At 38.1% G+C, this 19,151-nt stretch overlaps 1 protein-coding gene across 1 annotated transcript in view; it reads right to left on the bottom strand.

The window, feature by feature from the left end:
* LOC129448327 (discoidin, CUB and LCCL domain-containing protein 1) overlaps positions 1-15,371 on the bottom strand; it is a 45,995-nt gene extending 30,624 nt beyond the window's left edge. Inside the window, exon 1 of the mRNA XM_055210642.2 lies at positions 15,049-15,371. Coding sequence (XP_055066617.2) covers positions 15,049-15,151 — 103 coding nt within the window. The 5' untranslated portion in view covers positions 15,152-15,371. The remainder of the gene's footprint in view (positions 1-15,048) is intronic.
* Positions 15,372-19,151: the final 3,780 nt, after the last annotated feature.

Raw genomic sequence — 19,151 nt, 5'->3', positions numbered from 1 at the left:
AAAAAGCAACAAGTGCAACATAGTTGGATACCTCATAAATGTGATGAAAACATGTCCATAATGCAGTGAATGGTAATCTAGGCTTTTACAATGTATTACTTCCATTTACATCAAAATCCTCTAATTTATGTCACTTCATAGCATTTATTACTTTATTATTATTTTAAAATGTGGGAGATTAGTAATAACAATATGTCACGCTGTCTGTGAAATCAACCTAATGTTTAAGATTAGGAGCATCAAAGTGTGATTTTTAAATTAGCTGGGTTTTCTTGATATAGGGGCACCGCAATTTTTTATATTTAAAAAGATATCTATTATATAAATAATATTCATATTAAGGCCTACAATAAAATTAATAATAATAAACTATTATTGTTATTATAGTTGATAGATAGATAGATAGATAGATAGATAGATAGATAGATAGATAGTAGATAGATAGATAGATAGATAGATAGATAGATAGATAGATAGATAGATAGATAGATAGATAGATAGATAACACTTTATTGTCCATGAACACGGAAATTTGTCTCGCAGTACAAGCACCAGCAATTACCACATAACACAACAACAAAAATCAATGCTAAAACATATAGACATCATTAAAAATATACATATATGCCCTACCAGAGTGGTGCGAAATACCCATAAGCATGATAATAATAATAATAATATTAAAAATAATAAAAGTGAAGGTGAGTGGGAAAGCATCACTTCTTTGCCATCCTGCTTTGATTTAACAGGGATATTGACAGAGGAACAAAGGAGTGCTTATATTTGTACTTTCTGCAGTCTGAAAGTCTAGTAAAAATGTGAAAAAATCCCAAATATGTCCATTTCAATAATAACTAGATAGTAAAGTTTGAAGACAAACTTTAAGTTGGCTTGAGAAAGCCTGGCCTGAAAGTTTATGAAGCAAACATAAGGTAGCATGATTTAGCATGAAGCTAGCATGATTTTACATTAAGTTAGCATGATTTAACATGAAGCTAGCATGATAATTTAACATCAAGCTAGCATGATTTAGCAAAAAGCTAGCACAATTTAGCTAGCATGATTTAACATGAAGCTAACAAGATGTAACATGAAGTTAGCATGATGTTAGCATGATTAGCATGATGCTAGCATTATTAGCATGAAGCTAGCATGATGTTAACATGATTAACATAAAGCTAACATGATGTTAGCATGATTAGCAAGAAGATAGCATGATATTAGCATGAAGTTAGCATGATGCTTGCATGAAGTTAGCATGATGCTTGCATGAAGTTAGCATGATGCTAGCATGATTAGCATGAAGCTAGCATGATGTTAACATGATTAACATGAAGCTAACATGAATTAGCATGAAGTTAGCATGATGCTAACATGAATTAGCATGAAGTTACAATGATGTTAACATGAATTAGCATGAAGATAGAATGATGCTTACATGAATTAGCATGAAGTTAGCATGATGCTAACATGAATTAACATGAAGCTAACATGATGCTAACACGAATTAGCATGAAGCTAGCATGATGCTAACATGAATTAGCATGAAGCTAACATGATGCTAATACGAATTAGCATGAAGCTAACATGATTTTAACATGAAGCTAACATGAATTAGCATGAAGCTAACATGATGCTAACATGAATTAGCATGAAGCTAGCATGATGCTAACATGAATTAGCATGATGCTAACATGATGCTAATACGAATTAGCATGAAGCTAGCATGATGCTAATATGAATTAGCATGAAGCTAGCATGATGCTAATATGAATTAGCATGAAGCTAGCATGATGCTAATACGAATTAGCATGAAGCTAGCATGATGCTAATACGAATTAGCATGAAGCTAGCATGATGCTAATACGAATTAGCATGAAGCTAGCATGATGTTAACATGAATTAGCATGAAGCTAGCATGATGCTAACATGAATTAGCATGAAGCTAACATGAATTGGCATGAAGCTAGCATGATGCTAACATGAATTGGCATGAAGCTAGCATGATGCTAACATGAATTAGCATGAAGCTAGCATGATGCTAATACGAATTAGCATGAAGCTAACATGATGTTAACATGAAGCTAACATGAATTAGCATGAAGCTAACATGATGCTAACATGAATTAGCATGAAGCTAGCATGATGCTAATACGAATTAGCATGAAGCTAGCATGATGCTAATACGAATTAGCATGAAGCTAGCATGATGCTAATACGAATTAGCATGAAGCTAGCATGATGTTAACATGAATTAGCATGAAGCTAGCATGATGCTAACATGAATTAGCATGAAGCTAACATGAATTGGCATGAAGCTAGCATGATGCTAACATGAATTGGCATGAAGCTAGCATGATGCTAACATGAATTAGCATGAAGCTAGCATGATGCTAATACGAATTAGCATGAAGCTAACATGATGTTAACATGAAGCTAACATGAATTAGCATGAAGCTAACATGATGCTAACATGAATTAGCATGAAGCTAGCATGATGCTAACATGAATTAGCATGAAGCTAGCATGATGCTAACATGAATTAGCATGAAGCTAGCATGATGCTAACATAAATTAGCATGAAGCTAACATGATGCTAACATGAATTAGCATGAAGCTAACATGATGCTAACATGATTTAGCATGATGTTAGCATGATGTTAATATGAATTAGCATGAAGCTAGCATGATGCTAATACGAATTAGCATGAAGCTAGCATGATGCTAATACGAATTAGCATGAAGCTAGCATGATGCTAATACGAATTAGCATGAAGCTAGCATGACGCTAATACGAATTAGCATGAAGCTAGCATGATGCTAACACGAATTAGCATGAAGTTAGCATGATGCTAACATGAATTAGCATGAAGCTAGCATGATGCTAACACGAATTAGCATGAAGCTAGCATGATTCTAACATGAATTAGCATGAAGCTAGCATGATGCTAACATTGATTAGCATGAAGCTAGCATGATGCTAACATGAATTAGCATGAAGCTAGCATGATTTAACATGAAGTTAGCAAGATTTATTATAAAATTAGCATAAAGCTAGCATGAAACTAGCATGAAGCTAGCATGACTTGGCATGAAGCTAACATGACCCAAAGACCCAACCCCCATGTCTCTATGATGTTCATATCCAGAGATATAAGGCTTTGTTTATTATGTTGCTAGGGTGCTCATATTTGGTTGCTAGGGGCGTGGCTTAATACCTCGATAAGAATCTTCAGAGACTGATTGGATGCCTGAGTAAAATAAGCCCACACCTATGTCTCTATGACACTCTGGTGCAAAGATATCCATCTGGGCTTTTTATAATGGTAGTCTATGAGAGATGTTGCTAGGGTACCCAAAATTGTTGCTAGGGGCGTGGCTTAATAGCTCTGGGACGATCCTAAGAGACTGATTTGATGACTGAGTAAAATGAGCCCACCCCCATGTCTCCACGACACTCTAAAGTGAAGATATTCCATCTGGGACGCTTTTATTCCCTTATATGGGCATGTTTCCTGCCCCATTATAAGTCAATGGGAAATTTTGGGGGCCTCTTACACCCCAGGGGTACAGCTTACACCCCATTGTGAGGTATGTTCTGACACAGCCTGCCAGCTTTTTCAAATGTGGAAGTGCACACGTTTCTACGAAATCGAGACTCAGAGTTATGACCTTTCAAAGTTTGTTGCAATGTTAAGTCAATGGGAATTTTGGGAAGTTTGATCCCAATTTTTAGGAATTCCGTAAGTCTGATCCCTTAGAAAAGATATAGCAACTCAAGTCAGATAAGACTGAAGGTCTGACCTGAGTTTGGAGTATGTAGAGTTAAAGCTCTAGGAGGAGTTAGAGTCAGAAAATTTTGGATCGGAATAATAATAATAACTAGATAGTAAAGTTTGAAGACAAACTTTAAGTTGGCTTGAGAAAGCCTGGCCTGAAAGTTTAAAACAGCTAGCTTGATTTAGCATGAAGCAAACATAAGCTAGCATGAGTTAGCATGAAGCTAGCATGGTTTAACATGAAGCTAACATGATAATTTAACATCAAGCTAGCATGATTTAGCATAAAGCTAGCACAATTTAGCTAGCATGATTTAACATGAAGCTAACAAGATGTAACATGACGTTAGAATGATGCTAGCATGATTAGCATGAAGCTAGCATTATGTTAACATGAAGCTAACATGAATTAACATGAAGCTAACATGATGTTAACATGAATTATCATGAAGCTAGCATGATGCTAACATAAATTAGCATGATGCTAACATTAATTAGCATGATGCTAACATTAATTAGCATGAAGCTAACATGAATTAGCATGATGCTAGCATGATGATAACATGAATTAACATGAAGCTAGCATGATGCTAACATGAATTAGCATGAAGCTAGCATGATGCTAATACAAATTAGCATGAAGCTATCATGACGCTAATACGAATTAGCATGAAGCTAGCATGGTGCTAATACGAATTAGCATGAAGCTAACATGATGCTAATACAAATTAATATGAAGCTAGCATGACGCTAATACGAATTAGCATGAAGCTAGCATGGTGCTAATACAAATTAGCATGAAGCTAGCATGACGCTAATACGAATTAGCATGAAGCTAGCATGGTGCTAATACGAATTAGCATGAAGCTAGCATGGTGCTAATACGAATTAGCATGAAGCTAGCATGATGTTAACATGATGCTAACATGAATTAGCATGAAGCTAACATGATGCTAACATGAATTAGCATGAGGCTAACATGAATTAGCATGAGGCTAACATGAATTAGCATGATGCTACCATGATGCTAACATGAATTAGCATGAAGCTAGCATGAGGCTAACATGAATTAGCATGAAGCTAGCATGATGCTAACATGAATTAGCATGAAGCTAGCATTATGCTAACATGAATTAGCATGAAGCTAGCATGATGCTAATATGAATTAGCATGAAGCTAGCATGACGCTAATACGAATTAGCATGAAGCTAGCATGATGTTAACATGATGCTAACATGAATTAGCATGAAGCTAGCATGATGCTAACATGAATTAGCATGAAGCTAGCATGATGCTAATACGAATTAGCATGAAGCTAGAATGATGTTAACATGATGCTAACATGAATTAGCATGAAGCTAGCATGATGCTAACATGAATTAGCATGAAGCTAGCATGATGCTAACATGAATTAACATGAAGCTACCATGATGCTAATACGAATTAGCATGAAGCTAGCATAACGCTAATACGAATTAGCATGAAGGTAGCATGATGCTAATACGAATTAGCATGAAGCTAGCATGATGTTAACATGATGCTAACATGAATTAACATAAAGATAGCATGATGCTGATATGAATTAGCATGAAGCTAGCATGATGCTAACATGAATTAGCATGAAGCTAGCATGATGTTAACATGAATTAGCATGAAGCTAGCATGATGCTAACATGAATTAGCATGAAGCTAGCATGATGCTAACATGAATTAACATGAAGCTAGCATGAAGCTAGCATGATGTTAATACGAATTAGCATGAAATTAACATAAAGCTAACATGAATTAGCATGAAGCTACCATGTTGCTAACATGAACTAGCATGAAGCTAGCATGATTTAACATGAAGTTAGCAAGATTTATTATGAAATTAGCATAAAGCTAGCATGAAACTAGCATGAAGCAAGTATGACTTAGCATGAAGCTAGCATTAAGCTAACATGACCCAAAGACCCAACCCCCATGTCTCTATGATGTTCAGATCCAGAGATATAAGGCTTTGTTTATTATGTTGCTAGGGTGCTCATATTTGGTTGCTAGGGGTGTGGCTTAATACATCAATAAGAATCCTAAGAGACTGATTGGATGCCTGAGTAAAATGAGCCCACACCCATGTCTCTATGACACTCTGGTGCAAAGATATCCATCTTGGCATTATATAATGGTAGTCTATGGGAGATGTTGCTAGGGTACCAAAAATTGTTGCTAGGTGAGTGGCTTAATAGCTCTGTGACAACCCTGAGAGACTGATTGGATGACTGAGTAAAATGAGCCTACCCCCATGTCTCTACGACACTCTAAAGTGAAGATATTCCATTTGGGACGCTTTTATTCCCTTATATGGGCATGTTTCCTGTCCCATTATAAGTCAATGGGAGATTTTGGGGGCCCCTTACACCCCAGGGGTACAGCTTACACCCCATTGTGATGTATGTTCTTACACAGCCTGTCAGACTCCTTAGATGTGGTAAGTCACAAGTTTCTACAAGTTTCTCACTCGCAGCTATGACCCGTCAAAGTTTGTCTCAATGTTAAGTCAATGTGAATTTTGGGGTCTTTGAGCGCCCCGTTTAGGAATTCGGAAGGTCCCATCAGTTAGAAAAGATATAGCAACTCGAGTCAGATCAGACTGAAGGTCTGACCTGAGTTTGGAGTATGTAGAGTTAAAGCTCTAGGAGGAGTTAGAATTGGAAAATTTTGGATCAGAAGAATAATAATAACTAGATGAGGTTAAAGTTTGTGAACAAACTTTATGTTGGCTTGAGAAAGCCTAGTCTGAAAGTAATAGATGGAGCTGCAGTTGGGGCAGTTGAGTTAGTTGGGGCAAATGGGTTAGTTGTGGCAGAATTGGGCAGACGGGGCAGAATGGGGCATTTAGGGTAGTTTGGGCAGAATTGGGTAGTTGAGGCATTTAGGGCAGATGGGGCATTTAGGGCAGTTGGGGCATTTAGGGCAGTTGGGGCATTTAGGGCAGTTGGGGCAGATGAGGCATTTGGGGCATTTGGGGTAGTTGGGGCATTTGGGGCAGAATTGGGTAGTTGGGGCATTTAGGGCAGTTGGGGCATTTAGGGCAGTTGGGGGCAGATGAGGCATTTGGGGTAGTTGGGGCATTTGGGGCAGAATTGTGTAGTTGGGGCATTTAGGGCAGTTGGGGCATTTAGGGCAGATGGGGCATTTAGGGCAGTTGGGGCATTTAGGGCAGTTGGGGCATTTAGGGCAGAAGGGGGCAGATGAGGCATTTGGGGTAGTTGCGGCATTTGGGTAGTTGGGGTAGTTGGGGCATTTAGGGCAGTTGGGGCATTTAGGACAGTTGGGGCATTTAGGGCAGTTGGGGCATTTAGGGCAGTGGGGGCAGATGAGGCATTTGGGGCAGTTGGGGCATTTGGGGCAGAATTGGGTAGTTGGGGCATTTGGGGCAGAATTGGGTAGTTGGGGCATTTAGGGCAGTTGGGGCAGAAGGGGGCAGATGAGGCATTTGGGGTAGTTGGGGCATTTGGGGTAGTTGGGGCATTTAGGGCAGTTGGGGCATTTAGGGCAGTTGGGGCATTTAGGGTAGTTGGGGCATTTAGGGCAGTTGGGGCAGAAGGGGGCAGATGAGGCATTTGGGGCAGAATGGGGCATTTGGGGCAGAATTGGGTAGTTGGGGCATTTAGGGCAGATGGGGCATTTAGGGCAGTTGGGGCATAATTGGGCAGTTGCGTCAGACGGGGCAGATGGGACATTTGGGGCAGAATTGGGCAGATGGGACATTTGGGGCAGAATTGGGCAGATGGGGCATTTGGGGCAGATGGGGCAGTTAGGGCATTTGGGGAATTTATTTGTGTGTTTGTGTGAGTATGTTTGTGTGTGTAATAATGTGTTTGTAAGTGTAATATTGTATTTGTGTGTGTAGTTGTGTGTCTGTGTGTGTGTAATTGTGTGTCTGTGTAGTTGTGTGTCTGTGTGTAGTTGTGTGTGGTTCTGTGTCTGTGTGTGTGTGTAGTTGTGTTTGTCTGTGCTATTGAGTGAGTTTTGTGAGACAGAGATAGACTGAGAGAGGTTGAGAGATGATGTAATGTATTTGTATGAATGAGAGTTGACAGTTAGAATTTGAAAATAAACACTCAGCCTAAACATTCTATGAATGTAAGTCTATGGGACTTTTTTGGGATGTTTGATCGGACGGTTTAGGAGAACCGTAAGTCCGATCGCTTAGAAAAGATATAGCACACCTCCTCAGATCAGACTGAAGGTCTGTGCAAAGTTTGGTGGCTGTAGCTTAAAAGCTCTAGGAGGAGTTAGAGTTAGAAATTTTAGTCTCAGAAGAAAAGAAGAGGGAATAATAATAATAAGTTTAAGTGCAACAACAGTATGTTGGCTTTCTCAAGCCAACATAATAACTAGATAGAAAAAGTTTGAAGACAAACTTTAAGTTGGCTTGAGAAAGCCTGGCCTGAAAGTTTAAAACAGCTAGCATGATTTAGCATGAAGCAAACATAAGCTAGCATGAGTTAGCATGAAGCTAGCATGATAATTTAACATCAAGCTAGCATGATTTAGCATAAAGCTAGCACAATTTAGCTAGCATGATTTGAAGCTAACAAGATGTAACATGAAGTTAGAATGATGTTAACATGATTAGCATGAAGCTAACATTATGTTAACATGAAGCTAACATGAATTAGCATGAAGCTAACATGATGTTAACATGAATTATCATGAAGCTAGCATGATGCTAACATGAATTAGCATGATGCTAACATGAATTAGCATGAAGCTAACATGAATTAGCATGATGCTAGCATGATGCTAATACAAATTAGCATGAAGCTAGCATGACGCTAATACGAATTAGCATGAAGCTAACATAGTGCTAATACGAATTAGCATGAAGCTAGCATGATGCTAATACAAATTAGTATGAAGCTAGCATGACGCTAATACGAATTAGCATGAAGCTAGCATGGTGCTAATACAAATTAGCATGAAGCTAGCATGACGCTAATACGAATTAGCATGAAGCTAACATGGTGCTAATACGAATTAGCATGAAGCTAGCATGATGCTAATACAAATTAGTATGAAGCTAGCATGACGCTAATACGAATTAGCATGAAGCTAGCATGGTGCTAATACAAATTAGCATGAAGCTAGCATGACGCTAATACGAATTAGCATGAAGCTAACATGGTGCTAATACGAATTAACATGAAGCTAGCATGATGCTACCATGAATTAGCATGAAGATAGCATGATGCTAATACAAATTAGCATGAAGCTAGCATGACGCTAATACGAATTAGCATGAAGCTAGCATGGTGCTAATACGAATTAGCATGAAGCTAGCATGATGTTAACATGATGCTAACATGAATTAGCATGAAGCTAGCATGATGCTAACAAGAATTAGCATGAGGCTAACATGAATTAGCATGAAGCTAGCATGATGCTAACATGAATTAGCATGAGGCTAACATGAATTAGCATGAGGCTAACATGAATTAGCATGATGCTACCATGATGCTAACATGAATTAGCATGAAGCTAGCATGATGCTTACATGAATTAGCATGAAGCTAGCATGATGCTAACATGAATTAGCATGAAGCTAGCATGATGCTAATACAAATTAGCATGAAGCTAGCATGACGCTAATACGAATTAGCATGAAGCCAGCATGGTGCCAACACGAATTAGCATGAAGCTAGCATGATGTTAACACGATGCTAACATGAATTAGCATGAAGCCAGCATGACGCCAACATGAATTAGCATGAAGCTAGCATGATGCCAACACGAATTAGCATGAAGCCAGCATAACGCCAATACGAATTAGCATGAAGCTAGCATGATGCTAATACGAATTAGCATGAAGCTAGCATGATGTTAACATGATGCTAACATGAATTAACATAAAGATAGCATGATGCTAACATGAATTAGCATGAAGCTAGCATGATGCTAACATGAATTAGCATGAAGCTAGCATGATGTTAACATGAATTAGCATAAAGCTAGCATGATGATAACATGAATTAGCATGAAGCTAGCATGATGTTAACATGAATTAGCATGAAGCTAGCATGATGCTAACATGAATTAGCATGAAGTTAGCATGATGCTAACATGAATTAACATGAAGCTAGCATGATGCTAACATGAATTAGCATGAAGCTAGCATGATGTTAATACGAATTAGCATGAAATTAGCATAAAGCTAACATGAATTAGCATGAAGCTACCATGTTGCTAATACGAATTAGCATGAAGCTAGAATGATGTTAACATGATGCTAACATGAATTAGCATGAAGCTAGCATGATGCTAACATGAATTAGCATGAAGCTAGCATGATGCTAACATGAATTAACATGAAGCTACCATGATGCTAAAACGAATTAGCATGAAGCTAGCATAACGCTAATACGAATTAGCATGAAGGTAGCATGATGCTAATACAAATTAGCATGAAGCTAGCATGATGTTAACATGATGCTAACATGAATTAACATAAAGATAGCATGATGCTAATATGAATTAGCATGAAGCTAGCATGATGCTAACATGAATTAGCATGAAGCTAGCATGATGTTAACATGAATTAGCATGAAGCTAGCATGATGTTAACATGAATTAGCATGAAGCTAGCATGATGTTAACATGAATTAGCATGAAGCTAGCATGATGCTAACATGAATTAGCATGAAGCTAGCATGATGCTAACATGAATTAACATGAAGCTAGCATGAAGCTAGCATGATGTTAATACGAATTAGCATGAAATTAACATAAAGCTAACATGAATTAGCATGAAGCTACCATGTTGCTAGCATGAAGCTAGCATGATTTAACATGAAGTTAGCAAGATTTATTATGAAATTAGCATAAAGCTAGCATGAAACTAGCATGAAGCAAGTATGACTTAGCATGAAGCTAGCATTAAGCTAACATGACCCAAAGACCCAACCCCCATGTCTCTATGATGTTCAGATCCAGAGATATAAGGCTTTGTTTATTATGTTGCTAGGGTGCTCATATTTGGTTGCTAGGGGTGTGGCTTAATACCTCAATAAGAATCCTAAGAGACTGATTGGATGCCTGAGTAAAATGAGCCCACACCCATGTCTCTATGACACTCTGGTGCAAAGATATCCATCTTGGCTTTATATAATGGTAGTCTATGGGAGATGTTGCTAGGGTACCCAAAATTGTTGCTAGGGGCGTGGCTTAATAGCTCTGGGACAACCCTGAGAGACTGATTGGATGACTGAGTAAAATGAGCCTACCCCCATGTCTCTACGACACTCTAAAGTGAAGATATTCCATTTGGGACGCTTTTATTCCCTTATATGGGCATGTTTCCTGCCCCATTATAAGTCAATGGGAGATTTTGGGGGCCCCTTACACCCCAGGGGTACAGCTTACACCCCATTGTGATGTATGTTCTTACACAGCCTGTCAGACTCCTTAGATGTGGTAAGTCACAAGTTTCTACAAGTTTCTCACTCGCAGCTATGACCCGTCAAAGTTTGTCTCCATGTTAAGTCAATGGGAATTTTGGGGTCTTTGAGCGCCCCGTTTAGGAATTCGGAAGGTCCCATCAGTTAGAAAAGATATAGCAACTCGAGTCAGATCAGACTGAAGGTCTGACCTGAGTTTGGAGTATGTAGAGTTAAAGCTCTAGGAGGAGTTAGAATTGGAAAATTTTGGATCAGAAGAATAATAATAATAACTAGATAGGTACATTTCCTGAAGAAAATGTGAGTGGTGCTTGCCGTGGCAAAATTCTGGGTAACATATATGATTATACTCCAAGCCAAAAGTAAAACGATCCAACTCCCATGTCTCTACGATGTTCTGATGCTGAGATATAAGGCTATGTTTATCTGGTTGCTAGGGTACTGAATTTGGTTGCTAGGGAAAAAATTGCCATCCACTAGTGATTACCCTCCGAGTCACGAGTCAAACGGTCCAACCCCCGTGTCTGTACAATGTTCTGATGCGGAGATATAAGGCTTTGTTTACTCTGTTGCTAGGGTACTGTATTTGGTTGCTAGGGAAAAAATTGGCATCCACTAGTGATTACCCGCCGAGTCACAAGTCAAACGGTCCAACCCCCATGTCTCTACGATGTTCTGATGCGGAGATATAAGGCTTTGTTTACTCTGTTGCTAGGGTACTGTATTTGGTTGCTAGGGAAAAAAATGGCATCCACTAGTGATTACCCTCCGAGGCACGAGTCAAACGGTCCAACCCCCGTGTCTCTACGATGTTCTGATGCAGAGATATAAGGCTTTGTTTACTCTGTTGCTAGGGTAATGTACTTGGTTGCTAGGGGAAAAATGGCATCCACTAGTGATTACCCTCCGAGTCACGAGTCAAACGGTCCAACCCCCATGTCTCTACGATGTTCTGATGCGGAGATATAAGGCTTTGTTTACTCTGTTGCTAGGGTACTGTATTTGGTTGCTAGGGAAAAAAATGGCATCCACTAGTGATTACCCTCCGAGTCACGAGTCAAATGGTCCCACCCCCGTGTCTCTACGATGTTCTGATGCAGAGATATAAGGCTTTGTTTACTCTGTTGCTAGGGTAATGTACTTGGTTGCTAGGGGAAAAATGGCATCCACTAGTGATTACCCTCCGAGTCACGAGTCAAACGGTCCAACCCCCGTGTCTCTACGATGTTCTGATGCAAAGATATAAGGCTTTGTTTACTCTGTTGCTAGGGAACTGTATTTGGTTGCTAGGGAAAAATTTGGCATCCACTACTGATTACCCTCCGAGTCACGAGTCAAACGTTCCAAACCCTGTGTCTCTACGATGTTCTGATGCGGAGATATAAGGCTTTGTTTACTCTGTTGCTAGGGTACTGTATTTGGTTGCTAGGGAAAAAAATGGCATCCACTAGTGATTACCCGCCGAGTCACGAGTCAAACGGTCCAACCCCCGTGTCTCTACGATGTTCTGATGCGGAGATATAAGGCTTTGTTTACTCTGTTGCTAGGGTACTGTATTTGGTTGCTAGGGAAAAAATTGGCATCCACTACTGATTACCCTCCAAGTCACGAGTCAAACGGTCCAACCCCCGTGTCTCTACGATATTCTGATGCGGAGATATAAGGCTTAGTTTATTCGGTTGCTAGGGTGCTCAAATTTGGTTGCTAGGGGCGTGGCTTGGGAGTGGCCAATTATGTGCCCAATTGTTACACCCCTAGTCACAAGTAAAACGGTCCAACCCCCATGTCTCTACGATGTTCTGATGCGGAGATATAAGGCTTAGTTTATTCGGTTGCTAGGGTGCTCAAATTTGGTTGCTAGGGGCGTGGCTTGGGAGTGGCCAATTATGTGCCCAATTGTTACACCCCTAGTCACAAGTAAAACGGTCCAACCCCCGTGTCTCTACGATGTTCTGATGCCGAGATATAACTGTTTGAATTTTATGTTGCTAGGGTGCTCAAAAGTGGTTGCTAGGGGCGTGGCTTAGTAAGTCTTTAAGGATCCTGAGAGACTGATTGGATGCCTGAGTAAAATGAGCCCACCCCCATGTCTCTATGACACTGTGGTGCAAAGATATCCATCTGGGCATTTTATAATGGCAGTCTATGGGATAGGTTGCTAGGGTGCCCAAAATTGTTGCTAGGGTGAACTTACACCCCATTGTGGGGGACGTCCTGAAAGAGTCTAGCACCCTCTTCAAATGTTGTGACCCACATGGTTCTACGAAATCCTCGCTCGGACCTATGACCCGTCAAAGTTTTTCGCAATGTTAAGTCTATGGGATTTTCGCCCATTGACTTTGAATGGGAAATTTCGGGTGCCTCTTACACCCCAGGGGTACAACTTACACCCCAATGTGATGTATGTTCTTAGAGAGCCTACTACCCTCTTCAAATGTATTAACCCACATGTTTCTACAAAAATCTCGCTTGTACCTATGACCCGTCAAAGTTTTTGCAATGTTAAGTCTATGGGATTTTCCCCCATTGACTTTTCATTGGGGCACTTTTGGGCGCCTCTTACACCCCAGGGGTACAACTTACACCCCAATGTGATGTATGTTCTTACAGAGCCTACCACCCTCTTCAAATGTTGTAACCCACATGTTTCTACAAAATCCTCGAGCGGAGCTATGACTCGTCAAAGTTGGGCGCAATGTTAAGTCAATGGGATTTTTCGGGTGGTTTTTCGCCCCCCTTTCGGAAATCCTGCACCCGATCGCTTATAAAAGTCATAGCACACCTCTCCTCAATAAGCCGGTCGATTTGAGCCCTCTTTCATGAGTCTACGACAAACCGTGCGGGACGAGTTAGGTGCCGAAAAAACGTGCAGATGTAAGAATAAAATATAATAATAATTTTTACAATAGTAATAGTGATGCCTTGCATAAATGCAAGCACCACTAATAATAATAAGTTTAAATAGCATTTCAATAAGTTGGCTTTCACAAGCCAACTTAATAATAATAATAATAAGTTTAAATAGCATTTCAATAAGTTGGCTTTCACAAGCCAACTTAATAATAATACACTATTATTGGTTTTATAGAAATAACTGTACCAATAAATATTAGTAATAATCTGAAATTGTATAAAATACAGACAGACAGACAGACAGACAGATATAAATATTATTAATAATCTGAAATTGTTCATAATAATAATAATAATAATAATAATAATAATAATACACTATTATTGTTATTATAGTAATAACTGTACTAATAAATATTATTAATAATCTGAAATTGTATCAAAGATAGATAGATAGATAGATAGATAGATAGATAGATAGATAGATAGATAGATAGATAGATAGATAGATAGATAGATAGATAGATAGATAGAAAGAAAGAAAGAAAGAAAGAAAGAAAGACAGACAGACAGACGGACTTTTAAATTTAGCTTGGTTTCCTTGAGACTGGGTCACAATTTTTCATATATATAAAGATATTATATAAATCTATAATATAACTATTACTCATATTTAGGCTTACATTAGTAACAATTGTAATAATATTAATAATTTATAATAATAACAATAATAATAATAATAATAATAATAAACTATTATTGTTATTATAGTAATAGCTGCACTATTAATTAGTAGAAACAATATGAATTGTATAAAAGATAGATAGATAGATAGATAGATAGATAGATAGATAGATAGATAGATAGATAGATAGATAGATAGATAGATAGATAGATAGATAGATAGATAGATAGATAGATAGATAGATAGATAGATAGATAGATGGGTAAAAATACTATTAAGAGTGTAACCTTACCCTTTTGCCCGCATACCAACACTATAGTTTCGATGCTGATAAAAAGCCAAATCCTAGAGAACCATTTGAAAATATCCCAAATATCTCCATTTCTATCGTGCATAGTTTCCTCCTGGATATCCCTTCGCTCACTCCAGCGTCCAGTTTAATGCCATGAGTTTTTGTAAGGGACTCTCACGCTTCTCATGCAAAATACGAAGCAGAAGTAGCCCAACCCCCGACTGGGTAAAGTGTTCATCAAACTCTTGGCTTCAGTATGTGCTACTCAACTTTGTTATACTAAAATTTCAATCCTCGACTTGTCCAAAGTGACACCTCCCCATCTAAGAATATCTATCATGTCCCAGACTAATGATGAAGTGCAAATAACATATAAAAATGTTTGGACACCTAGCTGCATAGTCCAAAAACAAGAATGCACATTTTACGGTGTAAATAGATATACTGCCACCTGCTGGAATTTAAAACACTAACATTGCATGACGTACTGTAAACTTGATGCATGTAACCCTACAATACACGGTGATATGTTACAAAATGTAATACATAACACAAAACATTTAACATTTCAAAACAATTAGGTAATAATTGTTGGGTTTCAAACAACACATTCCACTACACATGTGTGTCTGCACGAAAATAGGAATGGCACAGTAGCCAATAACTTGCTTTTTTTAATCTATAACTATCTTGTGTCGCCCTCTTCAGGATGACTGCAGATATTAATCAAACAGCTACAGCATTTTTGCTATGAAAACTCATGGAGGCACTGCATTTAGCATAAATCTGTTTCAAACATGTGTACATTACATTTAAATTTATGCAGATAAGAGGGTAATAATTTTTGCATAACCTGTACAAACATGCCGTAATATTACTTTATAAGCTGCTTTTCTATATTCCAAAGTATTTTAGCAGATTTTCTTAAGTACAGTAGATTGCTGTTGCTGTCCTGCATGTGTTCATGTTCACTGTTTAAAAAAAACTTATCACTGGGACGGTACCCTCTAGTTCTAATATGTATTATTGAGGTACCAATATGTATCTTTGAAGTACAAATATATACTAATATGCCAATATGCACCAGGTACAATGGTGTACTTTTTGAAAGGGCCCCAGACAGTGACAGCTTTTGTACCTTTATATCTAAAAGTCTGAGTATGTGTTAAGTGCATTTACTGTACATTTATGAATTAATGCATACTTTTATTCAAAGCAACTAACAGTGCATTCATGATATGCATTTTATTAGTGTGTGTGCGTGTGTTTCCTTGTAATCAAACCCACTATCTTTGCATGATGCAACGCTCTATCAGCTGTACTACCGAGTGTAGTGTGATACTATATGATGGATGCAGTAGATCTGCAGACACAGATGTTTAGACTGCTGAAGTGAGACAGGTGTTAAACCTCAGAGCACCAAAACTGAGCAGCAGCAAATTCATGACTCACTTGACAGTGAGATAGTGACCATTATGCAGATTGAAGAACATTAGGGAGACACGAACCAAAGTAATAGCCCAATCTGTAAATGATTTAGAGCTAAGGTCTGCAATTTTCTCGATGTTAAAACACTTTCTTCTGTCCCAGCTTAATGTGAAAAGACAACTATAATAGTAAGCCGTTTGAATGCCATTGATATAGCCTACTTTGTATTAGCTTCCAACAGCAGCATATGTTTAGCACATTTTGTTACAGTATGTTGCTCCATAGATGAAAAAAGGACTTTGTAGTCAAAGAAGCATCCAAATCTAAAGTAAAGTATTACTTACTGGTCTTATATGATTAATATGAGGGGGACACCATTGACTTCCATAGTAGTAAAAAAAACTATGGAAGTCAATGGTGCTCCAAAACTGTTACAAACATTGCTCAAAATATCTTCTTTTTGCAGAACAAAGAAATTTATACAAATTTGAGACAATTTGACGGTGAATAAATGGCAGGATATTCATTTTGGGTGAACTATCACTTTAATGTAGAAGTAAGAAGGTTTAGATTGTAATTTATATTATGAAAATACATTTTTAAACTTGTATTGAGTGTATTTAAAAATGGAAATTACGCATTCTCTTCAACCTGAAAAGTTTTTTCATTATGCATTGGGTGTTGTTGACTCTAGCACTTGTTTGTTCATACTTTTTACATTCTCCATTTGTACCACCAGATGGCGATGAAAGTATTACTAAGTTGTTGTGACAATCCTATTGCATAGTCTGACAGCCAGTGTGAACATATCTGTCTTTCAGACAGATCCATTTAAATGTGCACTTTAAAGTAGATCTAATCCTGGTGTCAGAGGTCACGACCTCCAGTTTTTTTTCATGACAGAAAAGTATTTTCTTACTAAGTCAAAGTCTTCTGTCTAATCATGTAAGTTCCAATGCTTTAACTGAGGTTATCCCTTGCGAAAATTAACCAGTGTTTTATTGTGGTAAAAGTAAAACCATGTTTTTCTTGTGTATTGATTATTATCAGCAAAACCACGGTTTTACTACACTTACCATGGTTTAACAATGTTTTTTTTTTTGGTTGTCAAAACCATTATTTTGTGGTTACCATGGTTTTACTACAGTAACCATGTTTTTTTGTTTTAATGTAGTCAAACCATGGTTAATTTTTGTAAGGGATTTTCAAACAAGCAAAAAACGTACACATATTTATTAGTAGCGTTTTCCCTATACACTGCATGTACATTCCCACAATGTCATTTTAGGTGAAGGGGGCACTTCATAACCCTCTCAGAATCTACTGGAATCGAATAAAACACCCCACAATCCATCACTCTTTTGTCATTTATCACAAAAAAAAATGGGTTTGTGGCTGTACCAGGGACTCCCATAACAGAGCTCAAATGTCATTTTTGTGGAGGAGAGCAAAACTGTCTCACCTTTCACAGTACTATACAGACTCATTTTTGATGTTCGCATGGGACACCTAAAGAAATGATAAACCACTGCACAGAGCTCAGCACCAATGCAATGACTGTACAAGGTCACATAAGAGTTGGTGGCTATTATGTGGCTAACCTTTGGGTCATGCAGATTGCACATTTGAATATATTTAATACACATGATAGCCACTTTTTATATGTTTTTTATGCATAGTGAACTATTGTGATTTTAAAGAGAAAAATTATTTGCGATTATGCCCATGCATGTAAGGGTTTGGTCACCCAAAATTAACAATTTACCCCAAATCTTTCTGTTTATTTTTTGAGAAAAAGTCTTAATATTGTCATACCCAGGCTTTTCCCTAATGGACCACATGAGCAAAATGTTAAAGAATAATAACGCAAAGAAAGTGAATGGGGACTGAGTCAGTCACTAAGATTCTGCTAAACATTTACTTTTATTCCCCACATTAAGAAAGAAAGTCAAACAGTTTGGAAAAACATGAAGGAGCATGATGCCATTATTAACATTTTTGCATAACAAGTTCCAAATACACTAAACCTGTTTGTATATTACTATCATGCCGATAACCTTAACTTACTCTTTGATAATTTGTTTGACTAATGTTTCAATAACACATCATTTAATTGCTTGATCTATGACTATGCAGATACCCTGCTGTGAATATATAATAAGAAGATAGAGGGAAGAATATACCACTCATTGCTGCTAACCATGTTGTTATCTGTGCCTGCCATCCATGCTGGCTGTGGGACATGGATGGACCTTCGGCTGCTGAGTTCCAAGTTGGCCATGTTGCTTCTATTCATGCCTCAATAGGTAGTCGTTCCTTTGTTGAGCCTAAACAGATTAACACAAATTCATGCAACCTGTGGGACCGCATAGATAAGATGATGGTCCAGTATCTCGTGCACCAGAGCTTGCTGGCCTGGTAAAGGCTATTGTTTTAGAGAACTGGAAACATACAGCATGAAAGTCGGCTTGCATCTTCTTTGAAAAAAGAAAAATGATGCTTCTGCAGATTAGTTGATCGGGCAATTATTATAAATACAATTTAATCAAATTAAAACAGATAAAACATTTCCAGATTTTGGATCAGCACATCAGAATTTAATATACACAACCAACTTCCTTAAAGTCCCGCATGGGGGCGTAGTTTGCACACTTTCAAGGACACTACGCATTTCT

The sequence above is a fragment of the Misgurnus anguillicaudatus genome, chromosome 10, assembly GCF_027580225.2.
Source record: "Misgurnus anguillicaudatus chromosome 10, ASM2758022v2, whole genome shotgun sequence".
In the NCBI taxonomy this organism is placed as follows: Eukaryota; Metazoa; Chordata; class Actinopteri; order Cypriniformes; family Cobitidae; genus Misgurnus; species Misgurnus anguillicaudatus.
Note: the sequence above shows the minus strand (reverse complement) of the source record. Positions and strands in the feature narration are given on the sequence as shown.